The sequence below is a fragment of the Carlito syrichta genome, unplaced genomic scaffold, assembly GCF_000164805.1.
Source record: "Carlito syrichta isolate Samal-C Ts95f unplaced genomic scaffold, Tarsius_syrichta-2.0.1 Scaffold314813, whole genome shotgun sequence".
Classification (NCBI taxonomy): domain Eukaryota; kingdom Metazoa; phylum Chordata; class Mammalia; order Primates; family Tarsiidae; genus Carlito; species Carlito syrichta.
The window spans coordinates 620,855-646,363 of NW_007258909.1; the positions used below are offsets into that span (position 1 = coordinate 620,855).

General features: G+C 40.5%; 1 protein-coding gene across 1 annotated transcript in view; it reads right to left on the reverse strand.

Moving 5' to 3' along the window:
- LOC103274580 (protein kinase C beta type-like) overlaps positions 1–25,509 on the reverse strand; it is a 204,809-nt gene that overhangs the window by 54,275 nt on the left and 125,025 nt on the right. Inside the window, exon 3 of the mRNA XM_021705915.1 lies at positions 13,256–13,338. Within this exon, the coding sequence (XP_021561590.1) occupies positions 13,256–13,338 (83 nt within the window). The remainder of the gene's footprint in view (positions 1–13,255; positions 13,339–25,509) is intronic.

Sequence of the window (25,509 nt, forward strand, 5' to 3'; positions counted from 1 at the left end):
TGTGTGTGTGTGTGTGTGTGTGTGTGTGTGTGTGTGTGTGTGTATGTGTAATGTGAATTGTATTCATATAATTATGAAAGTCAAGAAGTCCCACAATCTGCCATCTGCAAGCTAGGTAACCAAAACAGTCCGTGGTATAACTCAATCCAAAGTCTGAGTCCAAAGGCCTTAGAACCAAGGGTACCAGTGGTATAATTCTTGATCCAAGTCCGAAAGCTTGAGAACTAGGAGCACCAATGTCCAAGGGCAGGAAAAGATGAAAAACCCAGATCAGAGAGAGTGAATTCACCCTTTTTTCTGCCTTTTTGTTCTACCTAGGCCCTCATCATATTCGATAATGTCCACCTACAACTTTGAAGGCAATTTCTCTACTCAGTCTACTGATTCAAATGCTAATTTCTTCTGGTAACACCCTAACACACATACCCAGAAATAATGTTTTACCAACTATCTGGGCATTCCTGGGCAGTGAAGTTGACACATAAAATTAACCATCACAAGTCCACCCTTTTCCAACTTGGCACCCACACACATCTCCTTAAATCATACTTAATCTCCAAGTAAAAAATAAGGGAAACCCAAACTTTACCTGTACGATGACCACTTGTATACCTAATCCTGATTTGCACCCTACATCTTTAAAATAAAATTTAAAAAAAGAATAACAGGGTCATAATTTCACCTGACATGATGTAACCAGAATTTGGACAACTGAAAATGCCTTCTCCAAAAAGAAGTAAAGTCCTTGAGTGATGATTACTCTTCTCCTGATATACTGTGACTTAAATACTAAGATAAAATTAATAATAATTCAGCACTGACATAAAGTCAATACATATTATGTTACATGATAAAGAACTAAGAGAGAAAAGAAAACAAAGGTATGTGCTTAACACATGTATCTATACACACAAACATATTCATAACAAAATAAGGAGGAAATGCTCATGACAATCACAGTCCTAATTTCTGTAACTGGTCACATGGCCATAGCTGGGATTTAGAACTACCATCTTCTACTACTAATTCTGTATTCCCTTTGCCTTTAGCAAATGCAGTAGGTGGTGGATCTTCACCTGGCAGGGCGACCCAACCTCCATTCCATTCATAGCTCTAGAACCAAGAAATCCAGTGGCTTAATTCAGCCCAAAGTCTGAGTCTAGATTGTGTCATTGTAGTCTTTCTTTGATCTTAATTATAGATTATGGTAATACTAAGAGATGCCTTAAGAAATCTCCTCTATTCCAGACATGCTTTTCCTTTTCTTCATTGTGAAGCAGTATCCAATTTCCCCTTGGTACTCCGGGTCAATTACCTCAACCAACTTCATAACTCTTTTTGGCCTGTTGACTCAAAAGCATGAAGACACCAAAGAGTACTGACGGCAGTCTTAACTTCCAGTTCAACGGAATCATTGTACCTCCCGGTGGAAGCATTCCTCCCTCTGGAACCAAGACCACTAGGCTGACTGAGCATAAAGTCATGGGAAAAGAACACAAACATTTTCCTAGTGGGTCAGTAGGGGTAATAATGAGTGGTACTGCTTCCACTTCCATCTCTTGATTCCTGGCCTGTGAATCCTGGCTGTTAGAGAAAGAGTACCATATGCTGGACTCTGATTCAGAGGATACAGAGTGTTTTGGAGAACTTTGTTCCATCCCTACCTAGCTGACACTATAAATGAGTCTTCAAAAGGCCATTCTATCAAACCAGCTGCTTCAAGATGATGGGGAACATGGTATGAGCAGTGAATTCCATAAGCATGAGCTCACTGCCCCACTTCTTTTGCTGTGAAGTGATTTTCTGATCAGAAGCAATGCTGTGTAGAATTCTGTAACAGTGGGTAAAATATGACATAAAAGTCTGTGGATGTTAGTTTTGGTAAAAGCATTACATCACAGAAGGCATATTTGTGTCCAGAGTAAGTGCCTATTACAGAAAGGAAAAACACTGCCTCTTCCATGATGGAAGCAATCCAATGTAATCAACCTGCCACCAGGTAGCTGGCTGATCACCCTGAGGAATGGTGCCATATCAGGAACTCAGTGTTGGTCTCTGTTGCTGGCAGATTGGACACTCAGCAGTGGCCACAGCCAGGTCAACCTTGGTGAATGGAAGTCCATGTTGCCAAGCCCATACATAACCTCTATTCCTGCCATCATGGCCATTGTGTTTATAAGCGCATAGGCAAGCAATGGCAGGGGTGGCTGGGGAAAGAGGCTGACTGGTATCTACAGAATGAGTCATCCTATCCACTTGATTATTAAAATCCTCCTCTGCTGGGGTCACCTTTTGGTAAGTGTTCACATGAGACTCAAATATCTTCATGTTTTTTGCTAAGAGAGGTCTATCCACATACCTATTCTCCAAATCTCTTTGTCACCAATTTTCCAACCATGTTCCTTGTAATTCCCTGCCCATCTAGTCAAGCCACTGGCTACAGCCCATAAATCAGCATATAGTCACATGGCTGGCCATTTCTCCTTCCAAGTAAAATGCACAACCAAGCATACTAACTGAAGTTTTTGCCGTTAAGAAGATTTCCCCTTACTATTATCCTTCAGGTATATCCCAGAAAGATGCAGCTGTCCACTTTGGGGTGGTACCTGCAGAACCATCTGTAGGGTGAGTCTTCTCTTCCTCTGTCAACTGATCATGGGGGTGCTTTCCATAAGACCATAGGTGCAGGCTGGGGGAGAGAAGGCAGTATAGCAGGAGTGGGGAGCATGGAAATTTGGGCTACTTCATGTAACTTACTTTTGGCTTCAGAACCTGCTTAGACTTAATTGTATACATGCCACTTCCACCTGATGACGGAATGTTGTGTGCTTGCTCAACTTTTGACTTTGGTGGGCCAGATAACACCCAGTTCATGAAGGGCAGCTCAAGTCACTTGGCAACTTGGTGGGCCATGGTCAAATGTTCAGTTTCTATGAGGGCTCAGTAGCAGGCCAAGGACTGTCTCTTAAAAGGAGAGTAGTTATTCAAGGATTATGGTAGGGACATACTTCAAAATCTTAAGTGTATGTGCTGTGTTTCACCTATAGGAACCTTCCAAAGACTCCAAACAGCATGCCTATCTGCCACTGACACAAGTACCATTGGCTCTACTGAATCATAAGGATCAAGTGGCAGAACAATTTGCACAGCAGCCTGGACCTGTTACAGAGCCTTCTTTTGTTCTAGACCCCACTCAAAACCAATAAGTCAAGTAATATAAGTAAATATAAAGTAAATAAGTCAAATAATATACCCTAATGAGGAAAATGTTGCTTCCAAAATCCAAGTAGGCTCATTAGGCAATGTGTCTCTTTCTTGGTTGTAGAAAGGTCCAGCTACAACAACTTATCTTTCACCCTGGACATGTTGCATACTATGACCCCTAGAAATCTCACTAAGGTAGAAGGTCACTGAATTTGAGCTGGATTTATTTCCCATACTGTAACACACATTTGTCTTACCAAAAAGTCTGGAGTCATTTCTACTTCCCATTCAATAGGACCATTCAGCATGATATCATCAATGTAACGGGGCCAGTATGATACCTTGTGGAAGGAAAAGATGATCAAGATCCCTACAAACTAAATTGCGGTACAGGACTAGAGAGCTGATCTACCCCTGAAGTAGGACAATGAAGGTGTACTACTGGCCTTGTCACCTAAAAACAAATTGCTTCTGGTGGGTCTTTTGGACAGAGATGGAGAAAAAGGCATTTGACGCATTCAGTAACTGCATATCAGTTACCAGGGGATGTATTAATTTGCTTAAACAATGAAAACACATCTGGTATGGAACCTACAAATGGAGTCACCACTTAGTTAAGCTTAGATAATGCACGTCATTCTTCAAGATCTGTCTTCTGTAGAAGTCAAATAGAAAGCTGAATGGGGATATGGTAGGAATTTCCAGCTAACATCTCAAGTCATTGATGGTGGCACTAATGTCTGCAATCACGCCAGTGATGCAGTATCACTTTTGGTTTACTGTTTTCCTAGGCTAAGGCAGTTTTAATGGCTTCTACTTGGCATTTCCCATCATAATAGCCCTCACTCCACAGGTCAGGGAACCAGTATAGAGATTCTGACAGTCGCTGAGGATGTCTATTTCAATTATCCATTGTAGAACTTGGGAAATAACTGCCAGATGGGTTTAGGGACTCACTGGATCCACTATGAGACAGGACCTGAGCTAAAATTTCATTGATCCCCTGACCTCCATAAGCCCTTATTCTGACTGATGGGCCACAGTGACATTTTGGGTCCTGGAATCAAGTGTCAGTTCAGAGGTAGTGCCCAGTAGTACCCAAAAGGTCTGATTGTCTCCTTTTTCCAACCAGTGCACAGATACCCTGGTAAAAGGCAGTGGGTACCTTTGGTAAGGCTGGGAGGAAGAATAATAATATAAATTTTCAATAGTACAACCACCTTCTCAAGGAGACTCTGCATCTCCTTCATTCAAGAGATTCTGGGTCTACAAACTGGCTCAAGACTGGGAATTGATTAAAGGGCCATGACTCTCTATTTTTACAATTCAAGTTAGACTTTTGTTCACTTGACCTAGAACTCTTCCACGAATTCAGATCAAGTAAGAATTTAGTTGGCTTCCTATTTATGTCACTTCTGGGAGCACCATGGTAAGCCAGTGCCATAGGTCTGCATGAGTCAGATTTTCTGATTGTTGCCTTAGCTTTGCAGTCCATTACAGTAATTGTGCCCACCTTGCCTTTAATGGTTGAGTATGGCCAATTGGCCCCTGCCACCTGGAGTCCAATTACTCCAATTGCACTTGGGTTTCCAATTAAGTGATTGTGGTTCCCATTTTAAGATCTGTCCTACAGAGAAGAGTGATCATGGAGCTCTTCAAGGATGCTGGGCCTCCCCTCACAATCTTATTTCTCAAAATATTAGTAAAAGGTATGCCTCTGTACCCTCCTAGTGTGGGTGAGTAGGTCTTAAATGACAAATTCACTCTAACACTCTAATCTCCCTGAGCCTTGGAAGCCCTTGGTCTACATTAAACCAAGGAAGGCAGAACATTTTCAACTTGCTCATGGTGGGCCATCTTTTGATCCATGTTTCAGTCAACCAACCAAAATGTTAGAGCCCTTCCTAACTCAATAAGCTGAAGCATTAAATTCAGAATCTTTACTTAGTGAACCTACATCAATAAATTCAGCCTGATCCAACTTTATATTCCTTCCATCATCAGCCCATCCCCATATCATCCATTTCTACATGAGTTCCCAGATTTCTGCTTGTATAAATTAAAAAACTCAAGTAGTTCTTTTAGAAGTAGTATAACTTTTTGTGGGTCACATTTTGTACCTTGTCTTTAGAGGCCTTCTGGGACTTGAAGTGGTGGCAGAGGTAGGTCTTGAAGAGAATCAGCATCATCTTGCAAGAAAATCACCTCAGGGGAGGCTGTTACTGTTTCCTTGAGCAATGCAGGGTTAATTCCCTCAGACAAGGTGAAAAAACTGATACTACCATGGGTGGAGATGCTGGAGGTAAAGAGATCAATTCCACTGGCAAAGAAGACTCACCAGTATTTAGGGAATCAATGTCCCCAGCTTCATCAGGATTTTCATTAGACTTCCCAACTTATAAGATCCCACTATCTTCCAATCAAAGTGTTGCTTTGACAGTAGACACTTTGTGAAGCTGGGAGCTCAACTTGCATTGTAATTAAGCCAATTGCAAAATGAGGATGTACATTTAATTTTCAGAAATAGCCCTGCAGCTACAGACTATAAAGCTCTCCTTCAGAGCACACGTAAAAGCTCTTAGATCATTTATGCAGCACTTGAGCTGGGAATTCAAATCCCTGAACTCATCCTTTTCTTTCACCACTTGTCCAGCATCATTAGAAGCAACCAACAAATGTTATTATATCCCTTCATCTTCCAAAAATGTTTGAGTCTCATACATAGTGTCACTTAGCTCCCAGTTTCTTATAAATTGTTGATTAGGAGTATCCAATGCAGATGTTTTGTGTATGTCTATAAACAGCTCATGCCATGGATTAACAATGTTTTCTCTACTACTAGAAATAAGATCATTAGCATTTTTAAACATAATCATATTAAAGCACCAATTCCAGAATCCCCAGAGCCAATTCAGAAAACTCATCCTTACAATTCTGTTCCTCTAATCTCCAAGTCAGCTGGCTTACAACACAATAAAACCTCACATATTAGTACTAACCCCGAATGTAAATGGACTAAATGCCCCACTTAAAAGAATCCAAGTGGCAAAACTGGATTTAAAAAAAAAACAGTACTCAACCATATGCTGCCAACAAGAGGCCCACCTACTGGCCAAAGATTGTAGCAGGCTCAAAGTAAATGGGTGGAAAAAGATATTTCAGGCAAATGGACAACAAAATTGAGCAGACAAGAGTAGCCATCCTCATACCAGAGAGCTCAGACTTCAAACCAAAACCAGTAAAAATAAAATAAAAAGTAGAGGAAAGAGAAAAAGAGGAGGAGGAGGAGGAAGAAGAGGAAGAAGAAGAAGAAGAAGAAGACAACAAAGAAGGACATTATATAATAATAAAGGGTGAAATTCAACAAAAAGATTTAACTATCTTAAACATATATACACCAAACACCAGAGTACCCAAATTCATCACACAAACACTACTGGACCTCCAAAACCATATTGATAGCAATAACATAATGGTGAGTGACTTCAACACCCCACTGCTGATCACTAAACAGATCATTAAAGCAGAAAATTAATAAAGAAACACTGGGCTTAAATGAGGCTAAAAACCAAATGTATCCAACAGACAACTATAAAACTTTCCAGTTGGTGGCTCAGCCTGAGGCCACAAGGAGGCCAAGGCAAGTGAATTGCCTGAGCCCATGGGTTCAAGACCAGCCTGAACAACTTGGCTAGACCTCGTCTCTACAATAAATCAAAAAATTAGCCGGGCATGGTAGCACTTGCCTGTAGTTCCAGCTATTTGGAAGGCTGAGGCAGAAGGATCGCCAGAGCCCAGCAGTTCAATGCTGGGGTGGCCATGAGCATGCCACCGCACTCCATCTGAACAACAGAGTGAGATTCCAACTCAAAAAAAAAGACAAAACAAAAAAACTTTCCACCTAACAACTGCAGAATATACATTCTTCTCATCTCCATACAGAACAGTCTCCAAAATAGGCCATATCCTTGTCCATAAAGCAATTTCCAGTAAATTCAAAAACATCAGAATAATACCAAGTATCTTCTCAGATCACAGTGGAATAAAATAAGAAAGTAACACTAAGAGGGCTCCCAAAGCTACACCACTGCATGGAAACTAAACAACTTGCCCTTGAATGACCCCTGGGTAAACAGTGAAACTAAGACAGAAATTACAAACATCTGTTGAAACAACTGACAATAGTGACATAACATACCAAAACCTTTGGGACACAGCAAAATCAGTCCTGAGAGGAAAGTTTATAACATTAAATGCCTACAACAAAAAGATAGAGAGATCAGAAATTAACAGCTTAAACTTGTACCTAAAGAACTAGAAAAACAAGAACAGGCTAAATCTTGAGCTAGCAAAAGAAAAGAAGTAACAAAGATCAGCACAGAACTTCATGACATTGAGACCAAAAAAAACAAACAAACAAACAAAAAAAAACAAAGGATCAATGAATCAAAAAATTGGCTTTTCAAAAGGGTAAACAAAATTGACTGCTTAGCTAGACTAAATAAGAAAAAAGAGAGAAAACTCAAATTTAATCAGAAATGACAGAGAGGACATAACAACCAATACCACAGAAATAAAAAAGACCATCAGGGACTACTATGAACACCTCTAAGGCAACAAACTGGAAAATCTATAGGAAATGGATACATTCTTGGAAACGTACAACCTCCCAAGCCTGAAACAAGAAGAAATAGATACCCTTAAAAGACCAATAATGAGCAAAGAAATAGAATCAGTAGTAAAAAAGTCTCCCAACAAAAAAACCCAAGGTCCAATGAATTAACAACTGAATTTTATCAGTCATACAAAGAAGAATTGGTACCAATCCTACTGAAACTATTCTTGAAAATCAAGGAGAGACTCCTCCCTAACTCATTCTATGAGAACAGTATCAAACTGATACCAAAATCAGGCAAGGACACAACAAAAAAAGAAAACTACAGACCTACCCTAATAAATATAGATGCTAAAATCCTTAACAAAATACTAGCAACCCTAATTCAACATCATATCAAAAAAAATTTTTTTATCACAACCAAGTGGATTTCATTCTAAGGATGAAAAGATGGTTCAATATCTGCAAATCAGATATACCAGATAGGCAAAAGCAAAAATAAAAACCACATGATCATCTCAATAGATGCAGAAAAGGCATTTGACAAAATCCAACATCCCTTTATGATAAAAACTCTCAATAAATTGGGCATTGAAGGAACATCTCTCAAAATAATAAGAGCTATAACTATATGACAAACTAACAGCCAACATCATACTTTACCAGGAAAAGTTGAAAACATTTCCCCTCAGAACAGGAACAAGACTGGGTATCCAAGCAACAGCCATCCATCAAGAGAAAGAAATAAAAGGTATCCAAATTGGCAAGGAGGAATTCAAATGATCCCTGTTCACAGATGGCATGATTATATAACTAGAACACCCTATGGACTCCTCCAAGAAGCATCTAGACCTGATAAATGACTTCAGTAAAATCTCAGGATACAAAATCAAGGTGCAAAAATTGTCAGCATTCCTATACACCAACAATGCTCAAGCCAAGAACCAAATCAAGAGCTCAATCCCATTCACACTAGACACATACATACACAAACAACCTAGGATTACACCTAACTGAGAAAGTGAAAGACTTCTACAAGGAGGACTACAAAACACTGATGAAAGAAATTGTAGATGACACAAACAAATAGAAAAACATCCCGTGTTCATGGATTGGAAAAATCAATATTGTTAAAATGACCATACTGCCCAAAGCAATCTACAGATTCAACACAATGCCAATCAACATACCAAATTCATTCTTCACAGAACCAGAAGAAAAAATCCTAAAGTTTATATGGAATAAAAGAGAGAGCCCAAATAGCCAAAGCAATTCTAAGCAAAAAGAACAATTGTGGAGGCATCACATTGTCTGATTTCAATTTTACTATAAGGCTAAAAACAGCATGGTACATGGATAGAGAGATTAGCCAATGGAACAGAATAGAGAACACTGAAACAAAACCACTTTCCTACAACCCAACAATCTTTGACAAATCCAACAAAAATAAATAATGGGAAATGACACCCTATTCAATAAGTGGTGCTGGGGAAATTGGCTAGCCATATTCAGAAGAATCAAACTGGACCCCCCCACCACCATATACAAAATCTAACCTAAGATTGATCAAAGACTTAAATGTAAACCTGAAACTAAAAAATCCCAGAAGAAAACCTAAGAAATACTCTGCTGAGCTTCAGCCTAGGCAAAAATTTATGAAAAAGTCCCCAAAAGGAATGGCAACAAAATGGGACTTAAACTAAAAAGCTTCTGCACAGCAAAAGAAATAATCAACAAAGTGAACAGAAAATCCACTGAATGGTCGAAAATACTTGCAAATTACATCCTGGACAAAGGCTAATATCCATAATCTACAAGGAATTCAAACAACTCAATACGAAAAAAACAAATAACCACATCAAAAAGTGGGCAAAGACATAAATAGATACTTTTCAAAAAAAGACACACAAGTGGCCAACAAACATATGGAAAAATGCTCAACATCACTAATCATCAGAGAAATGCAAATTAAAACCACAATGAGATATCACCTCATACCAGTCATAATGGCCATTACTAGAAAGTCAGAGAACAACAAATGTTGGCATGGTTGCAGAGAAAAGGAAACACTCATCCACTGTTAGTAGGATTGTAAACTAGTTTAGCCTCTATGGAAAACAGGCCAGAGATATCTCAAAGAACTAGAAATTGAATTACCATTTGGCTCAGCAGTCCTACTACTAGAGAAAGGAAAATAAATCAATATATTAAAAAGAGACCTGTACTTGTATGTTTACAATTAGCACTACTCACAGTAGCAAAATAATGGAATCAACGTAAGTGCCTATCAACAATTGACTGGATAAAGAAAATGTGATATATACATCTACACCATGGAATACTACACAGTCATAAAAAAGAATGAAATCATGTCCTTTGTAGCAACGTGGATGAAGCTGGAGCTCATCATCCTAAGTGAACTGACTTGGAAACAGAAAACCAAACACCACATATTCTCACTTATATATGGGAGCTAAATGGTCACAAAGACAGAAATAATAGACACTGGGGACACCAATAAGGGGCAGGAGAGAGAAGGGGTTATGGTTCAGAAACTACCTACAGCCAGGTTCCCAACCCCAACTAGGCTATGGGCTAGTACCAGTCTGTGGCCTGTTAGGAACCAGGCCACACAGAAGGAGATGAGCAGTGGTTATGTGGAGCTCTGTCTTCTGTCAGATCAGTGGTGGCATTAGCTTCTCACAGGAGCATAAACCCTATTGTGAACTGCACATGCAAGGGATCTAGGTTGTGTACTCCTTATGAGACTAATGCCTGATGATCTCCCTGCCCTATCCATGCCAAAAAGGCTGGGAACCACTGACCTAAGGGGCACAACGTTCACTGTCTGAGGAATGGGCCACCTAAGACCCAATCCTCACCACAACACAATACAATCATGTAACAAACATGCATGTGGACCCTCTGAACCTAAAATTTTTTTTGAATTATGTTCCTTTTGAACCACTTTTGGTACCAAAATTCTTTTAGTCCATTTGGGCTGCTATAACAAAATACTGAAACCTGGTTCTTTTAAATAACAAATTTATTTCTCAAAGTTCTGGATGCTGAGGAGTCCAAGATCAAGGTGCTGGCAGATTCGGGGTCTGGTGAGAGTCCACTTCCTTATAGACAGTTGCCTTCTTGCAGCAATCTTGCTGCAAGAGCTCCTCCCCCATGACCTGCTCACCTCCCGAAGGTCCCGTCTTTTAATACCACCACCTTAGGGGTTAAAAATGTCAACATGTAAATTTTGGGTGAACAAAACATTCAGACCACAGCAGCACATAACCAGGCCTGGACAATCAGCTTAACCCATTCTTCTAACAACATGTAACCTATGGTCTAATGAGACTCTAGCTCCTGTCACTCAGGTTGCAGTGCTGGTAAGATGTAATACTAAAGGTGCTACAGCCACCATGGTCTTATAAGAGAAAAGCCTTCCTGAAAATAAAACTGACACAGACAAAAGCTAAGCCGATAAGTGGAGAAAGGGGTTCCCAAGAACCTTATTTAAGTGCTTTGATTCACTGTGCCTGAAGTCAGATCTACCCTTAGGGCTTTTCAATTTCAGGGACCAAAAATTCCCTTTTCATATAAGCCATTTTGAGCTGAGTTTCTGTCTTAGGCAACAGAAACATTCAACAGATATGGGCAGAATATGGGAAACACCATCCTCTTAGCTGCAACTTCAGTTTCAAGTCTCGGTCAGCATCAGGCAGTTTCCCTGAACTTTCCTGCCTGTTTTCCTGGGGATTGGAGAAGAAATTTCACTACAAGGGCCAGAGTGTAGGATCTGGGAGAACATGACAAGTGTTTATCTTTGCAAGCATACCTGAAAGGACTTTGGTTGGACCATGTTTCTTGGAGTTCTTAACCTCAAGTACCACATTTTAAAGCAAAGTATATGCAGCATAAGCTCCAGCGTGTATGTGTTGCTATAGCAGCAGATACGCCCTCTGGTTTGCTGCAAACTGGCAGATGACCACTTGAAGAAGACCAGCAGGAGTCTAAGAAATTCACTGACAGATGGTAGTCACTACTCACCTCAGGCATGCTGAAGACAGCTGTCAAGTCTAAGTGGGTAACAGGACCAGCAACAGAGACACAGCCCATGGGGGGAAATTCGAGGAAGGTGAACCAAAACAGGAACAAAGTGAAAAAAACTAGGGGTAATGGCTACATATGAGGTGTGTTGAGTGCTGTTCATTACAGGGCAGTGGAAGACTGTGCATGGTGGAAAATCCTCTCAGTCAGGATAATTTGAGCTGCATGTAAAAGAAGCCCCAAGCAATGAGTCTTTGCCAAGAAAAGCTTCTTGTCTGACTTATCCAGTCTGGGGATAAGAAGACTCAGAGTTGGCTCAGCAGCTCATCCATGCCATTAATGACCCAAGTTTCTTCAGCTGCTTCCACTATGCCATGCTCAGGATGTCACCTGTGTCACCCTCATTGACCCAAAAGGGCTGCCAAAACTCTAAACATTATTCTCACATAAAATGCACGAGAGGACAAAGAAAGGGATATATCTCTTATCAGAAAGAAAAAGTTTTTCCTGGACGCCTTCTCCAGTCTGCCCCTCAGGCACTGCTAGCAGGATTGGAGCACGTGCTCATTCACTAGCTATAAGAGAGTCTGGAAAGCAAGTATCAGGCATTTTTAGCCCCTAGCATGACAGACAGCCTCCACTGGAAGAAAAGAAGAGGGTGAGGGCTGTGAATAGCTGCTGGGTAGGCAATCAACAATGCACCCCAAACTTTAGACAAACTTGTACCAAAACTTTTGTCCTATCTTTACATCACCCACTTAATAATGTCTTTAAATCAATGTATCTTTAGTTTAACCTAAATACCTTTACTTAGGGAAGGCATTCTATACTCCTACTATCAATGCAAAACCACTACTAGATACATTTTCCAATCCACATTAAAATAAAGTCATAATGATTAAAACAAAATTTATTTGCCCATTTTACCTACAAATAAATCTTGTCCCACCAGCAGCCATACTTTGGGATGCATGGTAACAAAACCAACTTTTTCTTTCTAATTATGGGATCCTAGTATAAAGAACAACCTAACAAAGAGCTATAAAGTGCATTGTAAAGTACCACCAAAATGACTTTTGTACAGTCACACTAACAAGAAAACCCCTGCCTATCACTCTCCATGCCTCAGCTGTCAAGGTGAAGACATTTAGCAGAATTATCCTAGTAGGAGAACTAGCTGGTTTCTTATCCAGCCACATCCCCTCTCTAAATATTTTGTTTTGTTTTTGTTTCTACAGAAAGGTAAACTATCTCAGAGGCTGTAGAGACCACCACACACCTTGGAATGAGAATATCCCCGACTTACTTATTTAAGCATGCCCACTCACATTTGCCCCAAAGGATGCACTGACTGTCAACAGAAGAAAGCAGCCAATTCCCTTTACTTACATCAGAAGCTGGGCCTTTGTCAGCGCCAGGGCAGGAGAATGTGACAAATTCATGACACCGCTTGTGCACAACAAAGCAGCAAACTGCAAAACAGAAAATAAGGGTAGGAAGAAGAGAAGAAGGAAAGGGGGAAAGGAGGAAGAGAGAGAAAGGGAGGAAGGGATCATTAAACCTGGGCTTCACCAGCAAGAAAAGACTTTATGCCAAAATAAACAATAACTTTAGTTTCTGTATGTTGTCCTTTTGTGAAGTCAAACTCTTGGGTACACTGATGCTGCATTTCATACATGAGTTAAACCTCTAAAGTTAGTGCAGGTTCAAAAGATCCCATATGCTCAAAATTACACTCCCTTTGAAGATCCCTTAAAGTGCCTGATCTTCTGTGGGTTTTAGAACAGAATATAGGTTCTTTTTGTTTAGGCCCATAATGCATAAAAAAGACACATCTCTAAACACTAGAACCACACTGGGTGATCATATTATGAAGGACATGCTGAAACAGAGTGAGCAGCATGCCAAACTCATGCCCCCATCTCACCAGAAACAATGTCAATCAAGTGGAAGATACACACGGCAATGATGACGTGGTTACTTTAGTAGTTTGCAACCAAATACATATATACATATATGTGAATTTAATGCATCTGTGATATGGCTCCACTATTCAGGGATTACATTTGTTGGAGGAAGGGATGTTCAGAAAATATATATGAATACATTTTTGTTCCAATCTTCTTTTACAGTTTTTTTGTCCAAATCTTCTTTATAACCTCTAGATTGTGGGCTTCTGGAGGACGGGCACTATGCTTTAGGAACCAGCTCAGAACCTTTCTAAAGTCCATGTTTAGTAAATGAAAATGGAACAGGAAACCTCAAGGTTACCCCAAGTGATATAATGGGTCTAGGTGACAATAATCAATAGCTGCTAACATCACAGAAAGATACCACCTAGCCTTCTGACAGAAGCTCACACCACCACCTATGAAGTGCTGGTTCAAGTCTCTTGATCCAACTACATTTTACAGAAAACACGAGTGACAGAGGAACATATTCAATAACACCACAAGAAGGCCATCAGCAAAGAAACACCCTCCCTGCACAAAATACCCAGAATACAGAAAACTACAAGGTAACCAATGTGATTTCTTCAACAAATAAACTACAAGAAAGAAAAAAAAAGAAGGGAGAAAATAAGAGGAGAAACATATTTTCAAAGAGATTTAAGAAAGATATCAACTAAATTCAATATGTGATCTTGCTTAGATCCTAATTTGAATAAACCAATAGTTTGAAAGGATCAGGGAAATGGAAATGAATATACTCACTTTCTGATGATATTAGGGAATTATTATAATTGATATTAGGGAATTAAAATTTTTTTGGTGAGGCCAAAGTGGGAGGATCGCTTGAGCCCAGGAGTTCAAGACCAGCCTGGACAAAATAATGAGCTCTAATGTCTACAAAAAATAAAAAGAAATTAGCCAGGTATGCAGGTATGTGCCTATAGTCCCAGCTACTTGGGAGGTTGATGCAGGAGGATGGCTTGTGCCAGGAGTTAGAGGCTGAGGTGAACCATAATTGTGTCACTTGCACTCCAGCCTGAACAACTCAAAAAAAAAAATTGGTGTGATAATGGTCTTATGGGAGTTTTTTGTTACAGAATTCTTATCTTTGCATTTATATCTTGAAATATTTTTCGATAAAATAATTCAATTCAAAATAATTTAGTATGCTAAGAAGGAGATAGAAAAAGGAGAGTTGTGGATGGAAAAAATTATCATGATGGGTTCTATTAAACCTCAGTGATGGACACTCATTATACTAACCTATCTACTTTCATACATGTTTGATATTTTCTATAATATAAACATTTAAAAGGGGCAGAGACAGAGAGAGAGTAACAGAGAGAACTCAAGTCATAAGAAGTGGGGGTAGAAAGAGGGCTATAAAATTGAAATGTGCTGAGTTTTATATTCCTCAGGAATTATAGACACTAACAAACCGCATAGGGGAGGGTGGGGGTGGGATTGGCAGTAGTGGGGAACTGCCAGGGGCTGGGGAGGCACATCTCATCAACAAGGGTACCTGCATAATGAACATTCATATACCTAACCCTGAATTGTACCTCACATTTCAAAAAAGAAACCACATATAGGACATTATAAGCTTCTGTGCGTGTGTTAAGAGGAATAAAAATGAGAACAGGAATAATATTATGCATAACTTCAGACCACTAAAAGGAAACACTGGACAAAGAAAATAATCCAGCTATACCTCAAAGCCTTCTTCAAGCCCTAGGGTCATATAAATATTATCCCATGCGGAGAGGGTTTGTACTTTCTCATATAGCATCATTTTCATTTTAAACTCTTTAATCCATCTGTAATTTATTGGAGTCTGATGTGAAATGGGAACATGACTGGCCTTTTTTTTTTTCCCAAGGAGGTAACCAATTGTCCCAGCATCCTTTGTTGAATAATTCATCCCTTCCTCACTGATTTCAAACGCCAACTTTATTATATGTTCAATAATTATATACACTGAGGTTGTCTTTGGGCCTTCTATTCTGTTCCACTGATTCATCTTGTGGTACAGCAATAGGGATTTTAATTATAGTAGCTTTATAATATGTTATATCTTGGCAGGGCAAATCCTCTCTCATTATTTTTATTTTCAGCATTTTCTTGGATAACACTGGATGTTTATTCTTTCAAGTAAACTTTACAATCAGTTTATCAAGATTTTAAAAATACCAACGGAGTTTTCATTGGGATTGTATTCAGTTAATCCCCACCATCCAAAAAAATGTTTGGAACTTTGATTGAAATTATCTTAAACTTAGAAATTATTCAGAAAAATTGATACTTTTACAACAATGAGTCTTTCCACCAGGAATTGATTGTCCCCTTGTTGAAACCATACATTTTTCTCTAGTGTCATCTGAGGGATTCTTTTTTTTTTCTTTTTTAATGTTATTGTGAATTTAACGTTTTTCCCACTTCAGTCTCCCAAAACGCTGGGATTACTGCACCTGACCCCAAATAACAATATTTTTATCTTCTCCTGTCTGATATATATGCATTGATATATATCATCTCTTTTCCTCTCATCATAGTTCCACGTCTAGAACTTTCAGAACAACATAAAACTAAAGAGAAGATAGCATAGTCCTGCATCATTCCTGAGCTTTCTTCAGCTTCACCTCTCTTTCACTACATTTCAATAACAAAGTAAAGCTTTCCACCTCTTTCTCTAACTTTTGGAATATATGTTTTCCCTGGAAATTGTCCAGTGTTCTTCTCAATGTGTTTTAATTTTGCCATCTTATCTAGGATGCTATTTTCCCTTTTCTCGTTCTTTCCTCATAGTGTATTGTTAGGTAGTCTCATTTTTTCCAACTATGCTATCTAGTTTATTATGCTATCACATTTAAAAAGCAGATCATGGATATATTTATCCATTCTACTGGGGTTTTTTGTGCTTTATTAATTGTTATTTTAGCTTTCTTTTGTCTTACATATCTGTATTCATATCACTTGCTTGTACTTGTATTTCTTATTGGTTAGGAATATGAATTCAGGAGTCTGGTGACCAGGTTTGTATCCTGCATCCACCTTTGAAAACTATAAGCCTTAGCTACATTACCCCACCCCCCTGTGTTTTAGCTTTTTCTCTGAAAAATGACAGTGATACCAGTACCCACATCAGGGTGGTGTTGTCAGAAGTAAATGAATTATTCTATGCTCAGAGCCATGCCTAACATATCATGAGTATTCAACAAATGTCAGCTATTGTTAGCTACTGTTCTTTTTAAAGTTTCTTGAATTGACTGTTCAATTAATTTATTCCCATTCCTCTTCATTAAAAATTTAAAGATTTTAAGGCCCAAAGACTTTCACTTAAGTAGTTTGGCTGCATCCTATGTTTTATATTTAGTGCCATTATAGTTTTATGTTTCTAAGCGGTCTATTATTATGGCTTTAATTTCTTCTTTGACCCAGGACTACTTAGGAAAGTTTTACCCTCCCCCCCTATTTACAACTAGCTGCTTTATTCTGGAAACTCTCTTCAAAGCATCCAATATATCAGTTATCTTATTTGTCCTTATTCCCTTTGGGGGTGTAGGGGCCTTCTCTAGTTTCCTAGTATCTACCACAATTTCTAGTACATTTTTGCTACTCACTAAATAAATGTTTGGTGAGTGAATGAACAGAAAAATGAATATCATCAGTCATAGAAAAAGAAGGAAGCATAACCAATTTCATGGTAGAGGTAGCTCCTGGCTGGTCTTTTCACGTCCCACCACCATGGATACTTGTCAATCAACCACTGACAAGGTCACTTCGTAGTCTTCCAATTAGCCACAGAAATAAATAATCCATCCCCACTGAGGATGAATCAATATGTCAAATGACCTGAGTCTACCCCAGCATACTCTACAGGCATGCTGGGAACAGACTTTGGAAAGCTTGTGAGCTTCTGGTGCAGGTAATTCCTTACATAATGTGTTCCTAAAAAGTTGTACAAATCAAATTTCCCATTAACTAAAACACTCTAAAGAAAATAGTTGGGCTGGCTATTTAAAGAAACAAACTAAATCCTTTTGTGATACAAATAAACACCCCCTCATTTCTATTTGGCAAATTCAGGGTAAGATTTCTTAAAGAGGCAACATTTACTGAGCTGCTGAAAAATTCACTAGGTTCTACTTTCAAACAGGTACCCGGTGAAAGCCAAGAATCCCTAGGTGCTACATGGTTTATTCAATAACTCCTTGTCTGCAAACTTGAAACTCTGCAGCCCACCAACCTCCAAAGCCAATACATAGCCATGCTTTATTAGGACTACACAATGGGGACTAAAACTCAAATGCCCAGGAGCCAGGTGAGAAATGAAAATGTCTGAAGGCCAGGTAGGGGAATGCATGTGTGACTGGTTTAAAGGCAGAAATTGATACTCAGTCTGGCCCTAAGCTCTACTCACCTCCACTCCTCCCATATTACATGCAAAGTCATGAAGGTCACCTGCCAACAGAATACTGCCCCACCACCACCACCACCAAAGAAGTCCATGTCCTAATCCCTGGAACCTATGAATATGTTACTTTACATGGCAAAATGGACTTTGCAGACATGATTAAGTTAAGGATCTTCAGTTGGAAGATTATGCTGGTTTATATGGATGGGACCAATGTAACCACGAGGGCCCTTAAAAGAGGGAGGTAGAAGAGTCAGAGTCAGAGAATGAGGTGTGATGGTGGAGGCAGAGGCTGGAGTCATGCCATTTCTGGAAAGGAACAAAAGCCAAGGAATGTGGGTGGCCTCAGGAAGCTAGAAAAGGCAAGAAACAGATTGCCCCATAGAGCTTCCTCAAGGAATGCAGCCTGGCTAACACCCTGATTTTGGTCCAAGGAGACTCATTTTTCAGACTTTTGAGGACTGGAGGATAATACATTTGTGCCATTTAGGCCACTAATTTTGTGGTAATTTGTTACAATGGCAATAGGAGACTAATATACCAGCCAAGGATCCAAAACACTTGGCTAATCCCAGAAGCAGTTGACTGTAGTCAAAAGCCCAGGGGACCACTTCTGGGGACCTCTCCGACGTTCCAACCCCAGAAAAGCACTGAGATCTCAACTCTGCTTCACAGTGTACTTCACCCTAAACTCCAACTCCAACCACTACAATTTATTCATTGCATTCCAACGAAGACTAAATTAAGTCATCAAAATTTTTTTCTTTTTAGAGTTAATTTTCCTCTTTTACCCAATTCTCATTGTGGTCTATAATGGAAAACTAACATTTTTGGGAAACAGTCTTTTCTCTCAACTCTATATCAGGCTGGGATAGAAATCCTAGCACTTGTTGCAGATAGCTATCTGTGGTGAGAGAAGAAAGAGAAGGGCCCTCAGCACTTTTTTTTCTAGGCTCTCATCTCTCTCACAATGCCCCAAACCTGCCAATCTCCAAGGGAAGAACCAATCATCTTCAGGAGTTACCGGTTACATTTCTGGAATCAGGTGGACCTTGATTTGAACTCCCACTTTGCCATCTGTAAGCTGAAGGACGTTCACTTAGCTACTACACTTCTCTGAGCCTCATTTTATAACAACACCTACTCTTATAAGGTTATCGTGAACCTCAAGTGAAACAACACATGCAAAATGCCTGGTGGAAAGTGCACTTGAGCTGAAGTCATCAGCACACGCATTTTGCTTTGCAGCACCTGGGGAGGATCGCTCTTTCCTCTTAGGTCAAAGCTGACCCACAGGCTTATCTGCATGAAACACTGCCTAGTGCCCATGATGAAATGGGGTTCCCCCAAGCACCCTCCTGAACTATCTCCAGGATGAAGACAACACCTGGCCTCGGTAGCACTAAGAAGAGTGACTCCCAGGGCCACCCTACTGAGTTTGCAGAGGGTGTGAATATCTGAACTTCAACTTAAATTCATGTTTTTCACATCATGGTCCTGTGAGGAAAGTGCTATGATCCTCATGCTATCAGGGACGCTGATGCTCAGAGACAAATGATTGGCCCAAGGTCGTTCAGCTAGTCAGCTAGTCAGTGGCCACGCTTGTATTTGAAATCAGGTCTGTCTTCCTCTAGATCCCACACTGTCAACTCACGCAGTGCAGCTGCATTTGTGTTTGTCATTCATCTCACTGTTCCAGAAGAAATCCTCCCCCGCTTCCCTCACCCCCGCCATTCAGTCAGTTGCTAAATCCCACTGATTCTTCCTTCGCAACATCTTTTACACCATATCTTCCTGCACACCACACCCCCCCGACTCCCACAGTCTGTGTTTCCCCACAGACATGGAATTTTACAATAAAGCCTTAACTGGTATCCCCAGAGACTGATCAGTCCACCTTGATATCTCCTCTCTATGAGCCCAAGTTTCTGTGACCACAAAGGATATAAGACCACCGATGCCACGTGATTGCTACAAAATCTCAGTGAGATGGCATGAATGCGTAGCAACAGGGACAGCACAAAGTAAGCTCTCAATGAAGTTCATTTACTTCCTTCCAGGATGGAGCAATTGGCAATACAAGCTCTGCAGTCAACCTGCCCAGATTCTGTACCCAGTGCCATACTTATCAGTTATGTGACCTTGAATAAGTCCAGGGACTTTGCTGTGTCTCATTTCCCAGTCTATAAAATAGGGACAATAACAGTATTTTGCTTATAAAGTTGTTATGAGGATTAAATGAGTTCATCTTAGCACACTGTATGTGGACACAGTAAATACCTAATAGATGCTAAGTATTGTCAGTATTGTTTCTACCTACTTCTACCTACCCCATGCAACTTATACACTCTTGGAAAATTCATCTTCTGAAGACCTACCTTTCATATAATTTCCCTGCCCCAACACATTCACTGGCTGCCTATTGCCTAAATCTGCACTGCTCAATATGGCAGCTACTCGCCACATGGGAATATATAAATCAAAATTAATCAAATAAAATTTAAAATTCAGTTCCTCAACCACACTAGCTACATTTCAAGTGTTTGATGGCCACATGTGACTAGAAACTACCATACTAAACAATGCAGATATAAGACATTTCCAGCATCGTAAAAAGTCTTATTGGACATCAGTAGCCTAAAGATCAAGTACAAAACCCTGGGGCTGGCATCCATCCACAGTATAAACCCTGTCTAACTTGATTTCCATCTCTTCTCCCTCTGTTGCCCCACAGTCCTGCCACAAAGGGTGACTGTCCATCCTAATTTGTATTTTACACATTCCCTATCGTGCAAAGTTGTTCCACAAACAAATCAATGCCCACAGTTCATCAGTCCACAAATCAAACTTAAGACAGGAGAGCTTAGTTTTCCAACTAGCAGACCAAAGGCCAGACTGAAATAGAAATGGCACTCCACAGGATCACATAGTATCACTATCCCTGTGGAACAGATGGTTTGTTCATCCCGCCCGCCTCAACACAGGGGTTATAGACTGAAATGCCTGTGGCGGCCAGGCCTGTAACTAAGTGAAGCAAGCCTTGTGCGATACAGCAGGAATGGGAGACAGTAGGACGGGACTGAACTGAAAAGCACATTCCCTTTCAAGGGGCACCTGACTCCAACCAGCAGTGGCTCTGGGTTCACTAATCCAGAGTTGCCAAATCGGTTTTGTTTAAAGCCCTGTGCAGGTCATCCAAACACTTGTGAGCATTGTCAGTTTACAAGCTCTATCTTAGCTGGTCACCCTGCATCAAATGTTTTCATCTTGGTTATCTACATATATATCTGGGCTAAAATATCCCCAACCATAGAAGAATAAGACCACCGGTTTCATGTACACTTGTGAAGATGAGACCCGATTCATGTGCCTAGTATGTACTTGGATCATATCTAATTCTTAATAAAAAAATATGAAGGAATGCATGAATAAATGCGTGAACAATGAATGAATCAATGAATGAGCTCTCTGGATCACTTCTACATTCAGAAATCACTCATCACGGCTGAGCCAAGAGGAAGACAGTGGAGACTACGGACAGTGGGATGGTTTGTGAATCTGTGGGCTGCAAGCCCCAACATAAACAAGCTGTGTGAGTTCTGAGGGTCATCGCACAGCTCTTGCTTGGCCAGTTTTGAGTACACAGTGAGAATTTTTTTTAAGAGTGTACCATGCTTATGGTTTAGAAATTCAAACATTACAAGTGAGCAAACAGTTGAGAATCACTGCTCTACTCCATTACCGGAGGGAACTATTCTTTCCAGTTTCTTTTGTATCCTTCTAGAGATATCCTCCGCCGATGTGAGCACATGTGTGAGTCTACGTGTATATATGGACTGAAGTATTCTCTATTTTTTCTTTTTCTTTTTTAATCTATGTCCCTATTTTACCCACATGATAACATTCTACATAACGTCCTCAGTCCTGGCTGCACACTGGAGTTATCTGGGGAGATTTTAAAGTAAAAAGTTCCCAAGTCCCATTCCCAGAGATTCTGATTTAATGGGTCTACTGGGGGTGGCAGGGAGCAGGCACCAGCACATTTTTAAAACTCCTGGGTGATCCAGATGTGCTTGGAGAGTTGAACATTGCTACTCTGTGCATGCCTCTGCCACCTGCTTTTCCCCACATCTGGGGGTCTGTTCCATCTCAGTACATAGAGATGCTATTCTGTTTCCATAACTGCATGGGCTCCCTTTTATTTACCCAGTCTTATAGGAAATTCGTAAAATGCTGAGGATGGTAATTTCTTCCTGTAAGAGAGCGAAAATTTCATTTGCTTATCCACTGCCAAGCACTAAGGCAGGAAAACAAGCAAAAGCAACTGTGGGGAAGAAATGTTTTTGGTTATAATGTCACCAAGTTGATAAAGCAGTTGAGGCACCAAGAGGCCAAGAACAAGCCTGAGAAGTAAATAAGCCCGAGAAGAAAGCCACCCCTACCCTACCTTCTGCTATAACAACTCTGGGGGAACCAGACCCCAGAGCAGAGTTGCAGAGCTGCTGGGGACATCCTGCTTGGATAACACCAGGAGATGCTCTTGACCCCATGGACTCTCCCTTTTGATCAGGCCCCCAAAGAGTGCTCAGACCAACAGGAAGCCTGGTCCCAAAGCCAAGGATGGTGGACGTCTCTGCTCTCTACCCGACAGTATCCATGCTTTGTGCTTCTCCTCTGAGAAATCACTCCATTCTGACTCACCGTTTCTGTGCCAGCTAAGGCTGCCCTTACTCTCTGGCTCCAAGGATGGACATACAGCCTAGGCCACTGTGTGGATTTAGGGATGGGCATGCGACTCAAGCCACTCAAAGAGAATCAGTTTAAGGATTTCTGTTGGAATTGTTAGGAAAGAAGATTTATTTTCCAGTAGAGTCGCAGAATTGGTAGGAAATAAGTCTGCATCTGCCATCTTTTTTTTTAATCACAAATAAAAAGCCAGCATAGAGGAAACCAAAGCCAAGAGGTGTGTGATGACCACATAGGGGCATCTAAATCCATCCAGAACTGAAGAACCCCTCAACTTTTCTATATAAGCCAATATAGACATTTCTACATCAAACAAACTTGAACTGGGTTTTATCTCTTGTGACCAAAGGAGTCCTGACTAATAAACCAAAGGTGAGAAGTTGGAAGATGGGCAGTAGGGGCCCCTAATTTCTGCTGTGCTTCATGTATTCCTATAAATAAACCTTTTCTTTTTTATTTAGGAGCTTGGTATTAAGAGCACTTCATTCAGCCCATGTTGGTGATTCGAAACAAGTTGGTACACAGTGTTTTTCCTTCCCTTAATTCTTCTAGATATCACAATCCTCGATGAAGACAGTTGCACTTAGGAGTTTGCTCAGGTGAGAGAAAATGCCAGGAGATATGAGATTTGACATGTCTACTGTGTACATGGGCACCTGTTACTCAGGTATTCTCAGCACAGTGGGCACATCCACCTCACTGATAGAACATTACTTAAGGCCCTCTGCTCCTACCAGCAGTCTCCCTTTGCTGGTAAAGCAGAAAGCGTATGGTCTCAGGTCACACCCTTTCTTGATATGACAATGAGTCACACCCACCAAATTGTGCCTCCTGAGCAAAGTGGCTTAAAGTCCAGAAATAAATTCATGTGAATCTCAGGCCCCCGACTCTCTCTGTAAAAGCAAACAGAGAAAGCTTAATCCCCAGACAGGCAAAACACTCACAGCAATTCTGCAAGGAGGGATGGCCTGCTAAGTGAAATTGCAAAAATCACTGAATCAAAGACAGGGCCATGGAGACCACAGAGGGGCATTTGTTGGTTTTGCCTGCCAAACATGCACTCCTTCTTCTTCTGGTAGCTGAGATGTTGCTTTTCCCTTGGGATATCATTCTTCCTCCATTGTATGCAGTCCTGGTGGGGCTGTCAATCAAGGTGCCTGGCTTTCCCCTTGCACATGACCAAACATCCCACCATGGTGGAATCATACTCTTTCTCCCTGGAATTGATTCTTGGGCAGAGAAAAATAGGGACCAGAAACAGTTGGAGCTGATTCATCACAATAGTGTTATCATGTGAAGGTCATCCATTAGCTTCTGCCTCCTAAATCCCCAGAGCTACTCTGGGCCCTGTAACTTTCTAAGGCCCAGCATGAATGTTTTGCACCACCCCATAAACCCTCCAGCTGTTTTTTCTTCAGATAAGAAGAATTACGATTATTTGCCCTTACAAATAATCACAGAGCCCAAACCAATTCAAAAACACCTGATCTACCCACATACTGATACAAATATATTTTCTCTGACATCCCTAAACAATGGTCACCAAGCTTCTCACTGCATACTCCAGGACAAGGGGTTCTCTGCCTCCTAAGGACAACTCTAATATTAGAGTTCTTTTTTCAACTGCACCAAATTTAGCCTCCCTTCCACTTCCCAGTCCTGCCTCTTTGGTCCCTTCCTTCTCTCCCTGGCTCCTCCCCCTGTTCTCCAGCCTTTCCCTACAGGAATTCCTCGAGGCTCTGTCCTAGGTGCTGATTCCTTTTTGTGGATACTCTCTCCCCAGACCATCTTGTCGATCCACGTGACTTCGGTGACTATTCATGCTGGTGACTCCCAAATGTGTCCCTCTCAGTTCTGCGTTCCTCCCAGAGTCTCTACTCCTTTGCTCACCTGCCTTTTCAGCAAACGGAACAGGCCCCAAACCAAGTTCTTCTCCTTCTGCCTCATTTCTCAGGACATGACTGTATCACTCACACTGGGAGTCACCCTTTTTTCCTCCCTCACCACCACCACTCTCTTCCAAACACCAATTCTGTCCAGTCTAATGCCTAACTATCATTCAAAAGCAGCCCAATGTCCTAAGCAACAACAAAAAAATAGCTACTGTCTATGGCCTCTGAAGCTTGCTTCTTGTTTAACTTCTGTCATTTTCCAGATCTGATTAAATATCATTTCCCTGGGAAAGGGAGAAGGGGTTCCCTGGCCCCTGAGTCTAACCTACATACTGTATGTTCCCATTTGACTCAACATCTCCAAGCCACTTTATTATTTTCAGTCATAAAATGGGAATAAAAAGAGTACTTACTCATAGAATTGCTGGAATTAAATGTGACAATACATTAAAAACACCAAAAGGAAAAACGAACTTTAACATCAAACTTTACCATAATTATTAGCTACTGTTATTTTTGTTCCTAATAATAATAATACCTTTCCCTCCCAGACTGTTAACTTCATTAAAGCAGAAGAACTTTATGTTTCATTCACTGCCTAATAGCAGCACATAACAGAAGTTCAATATTTTTTTTTTT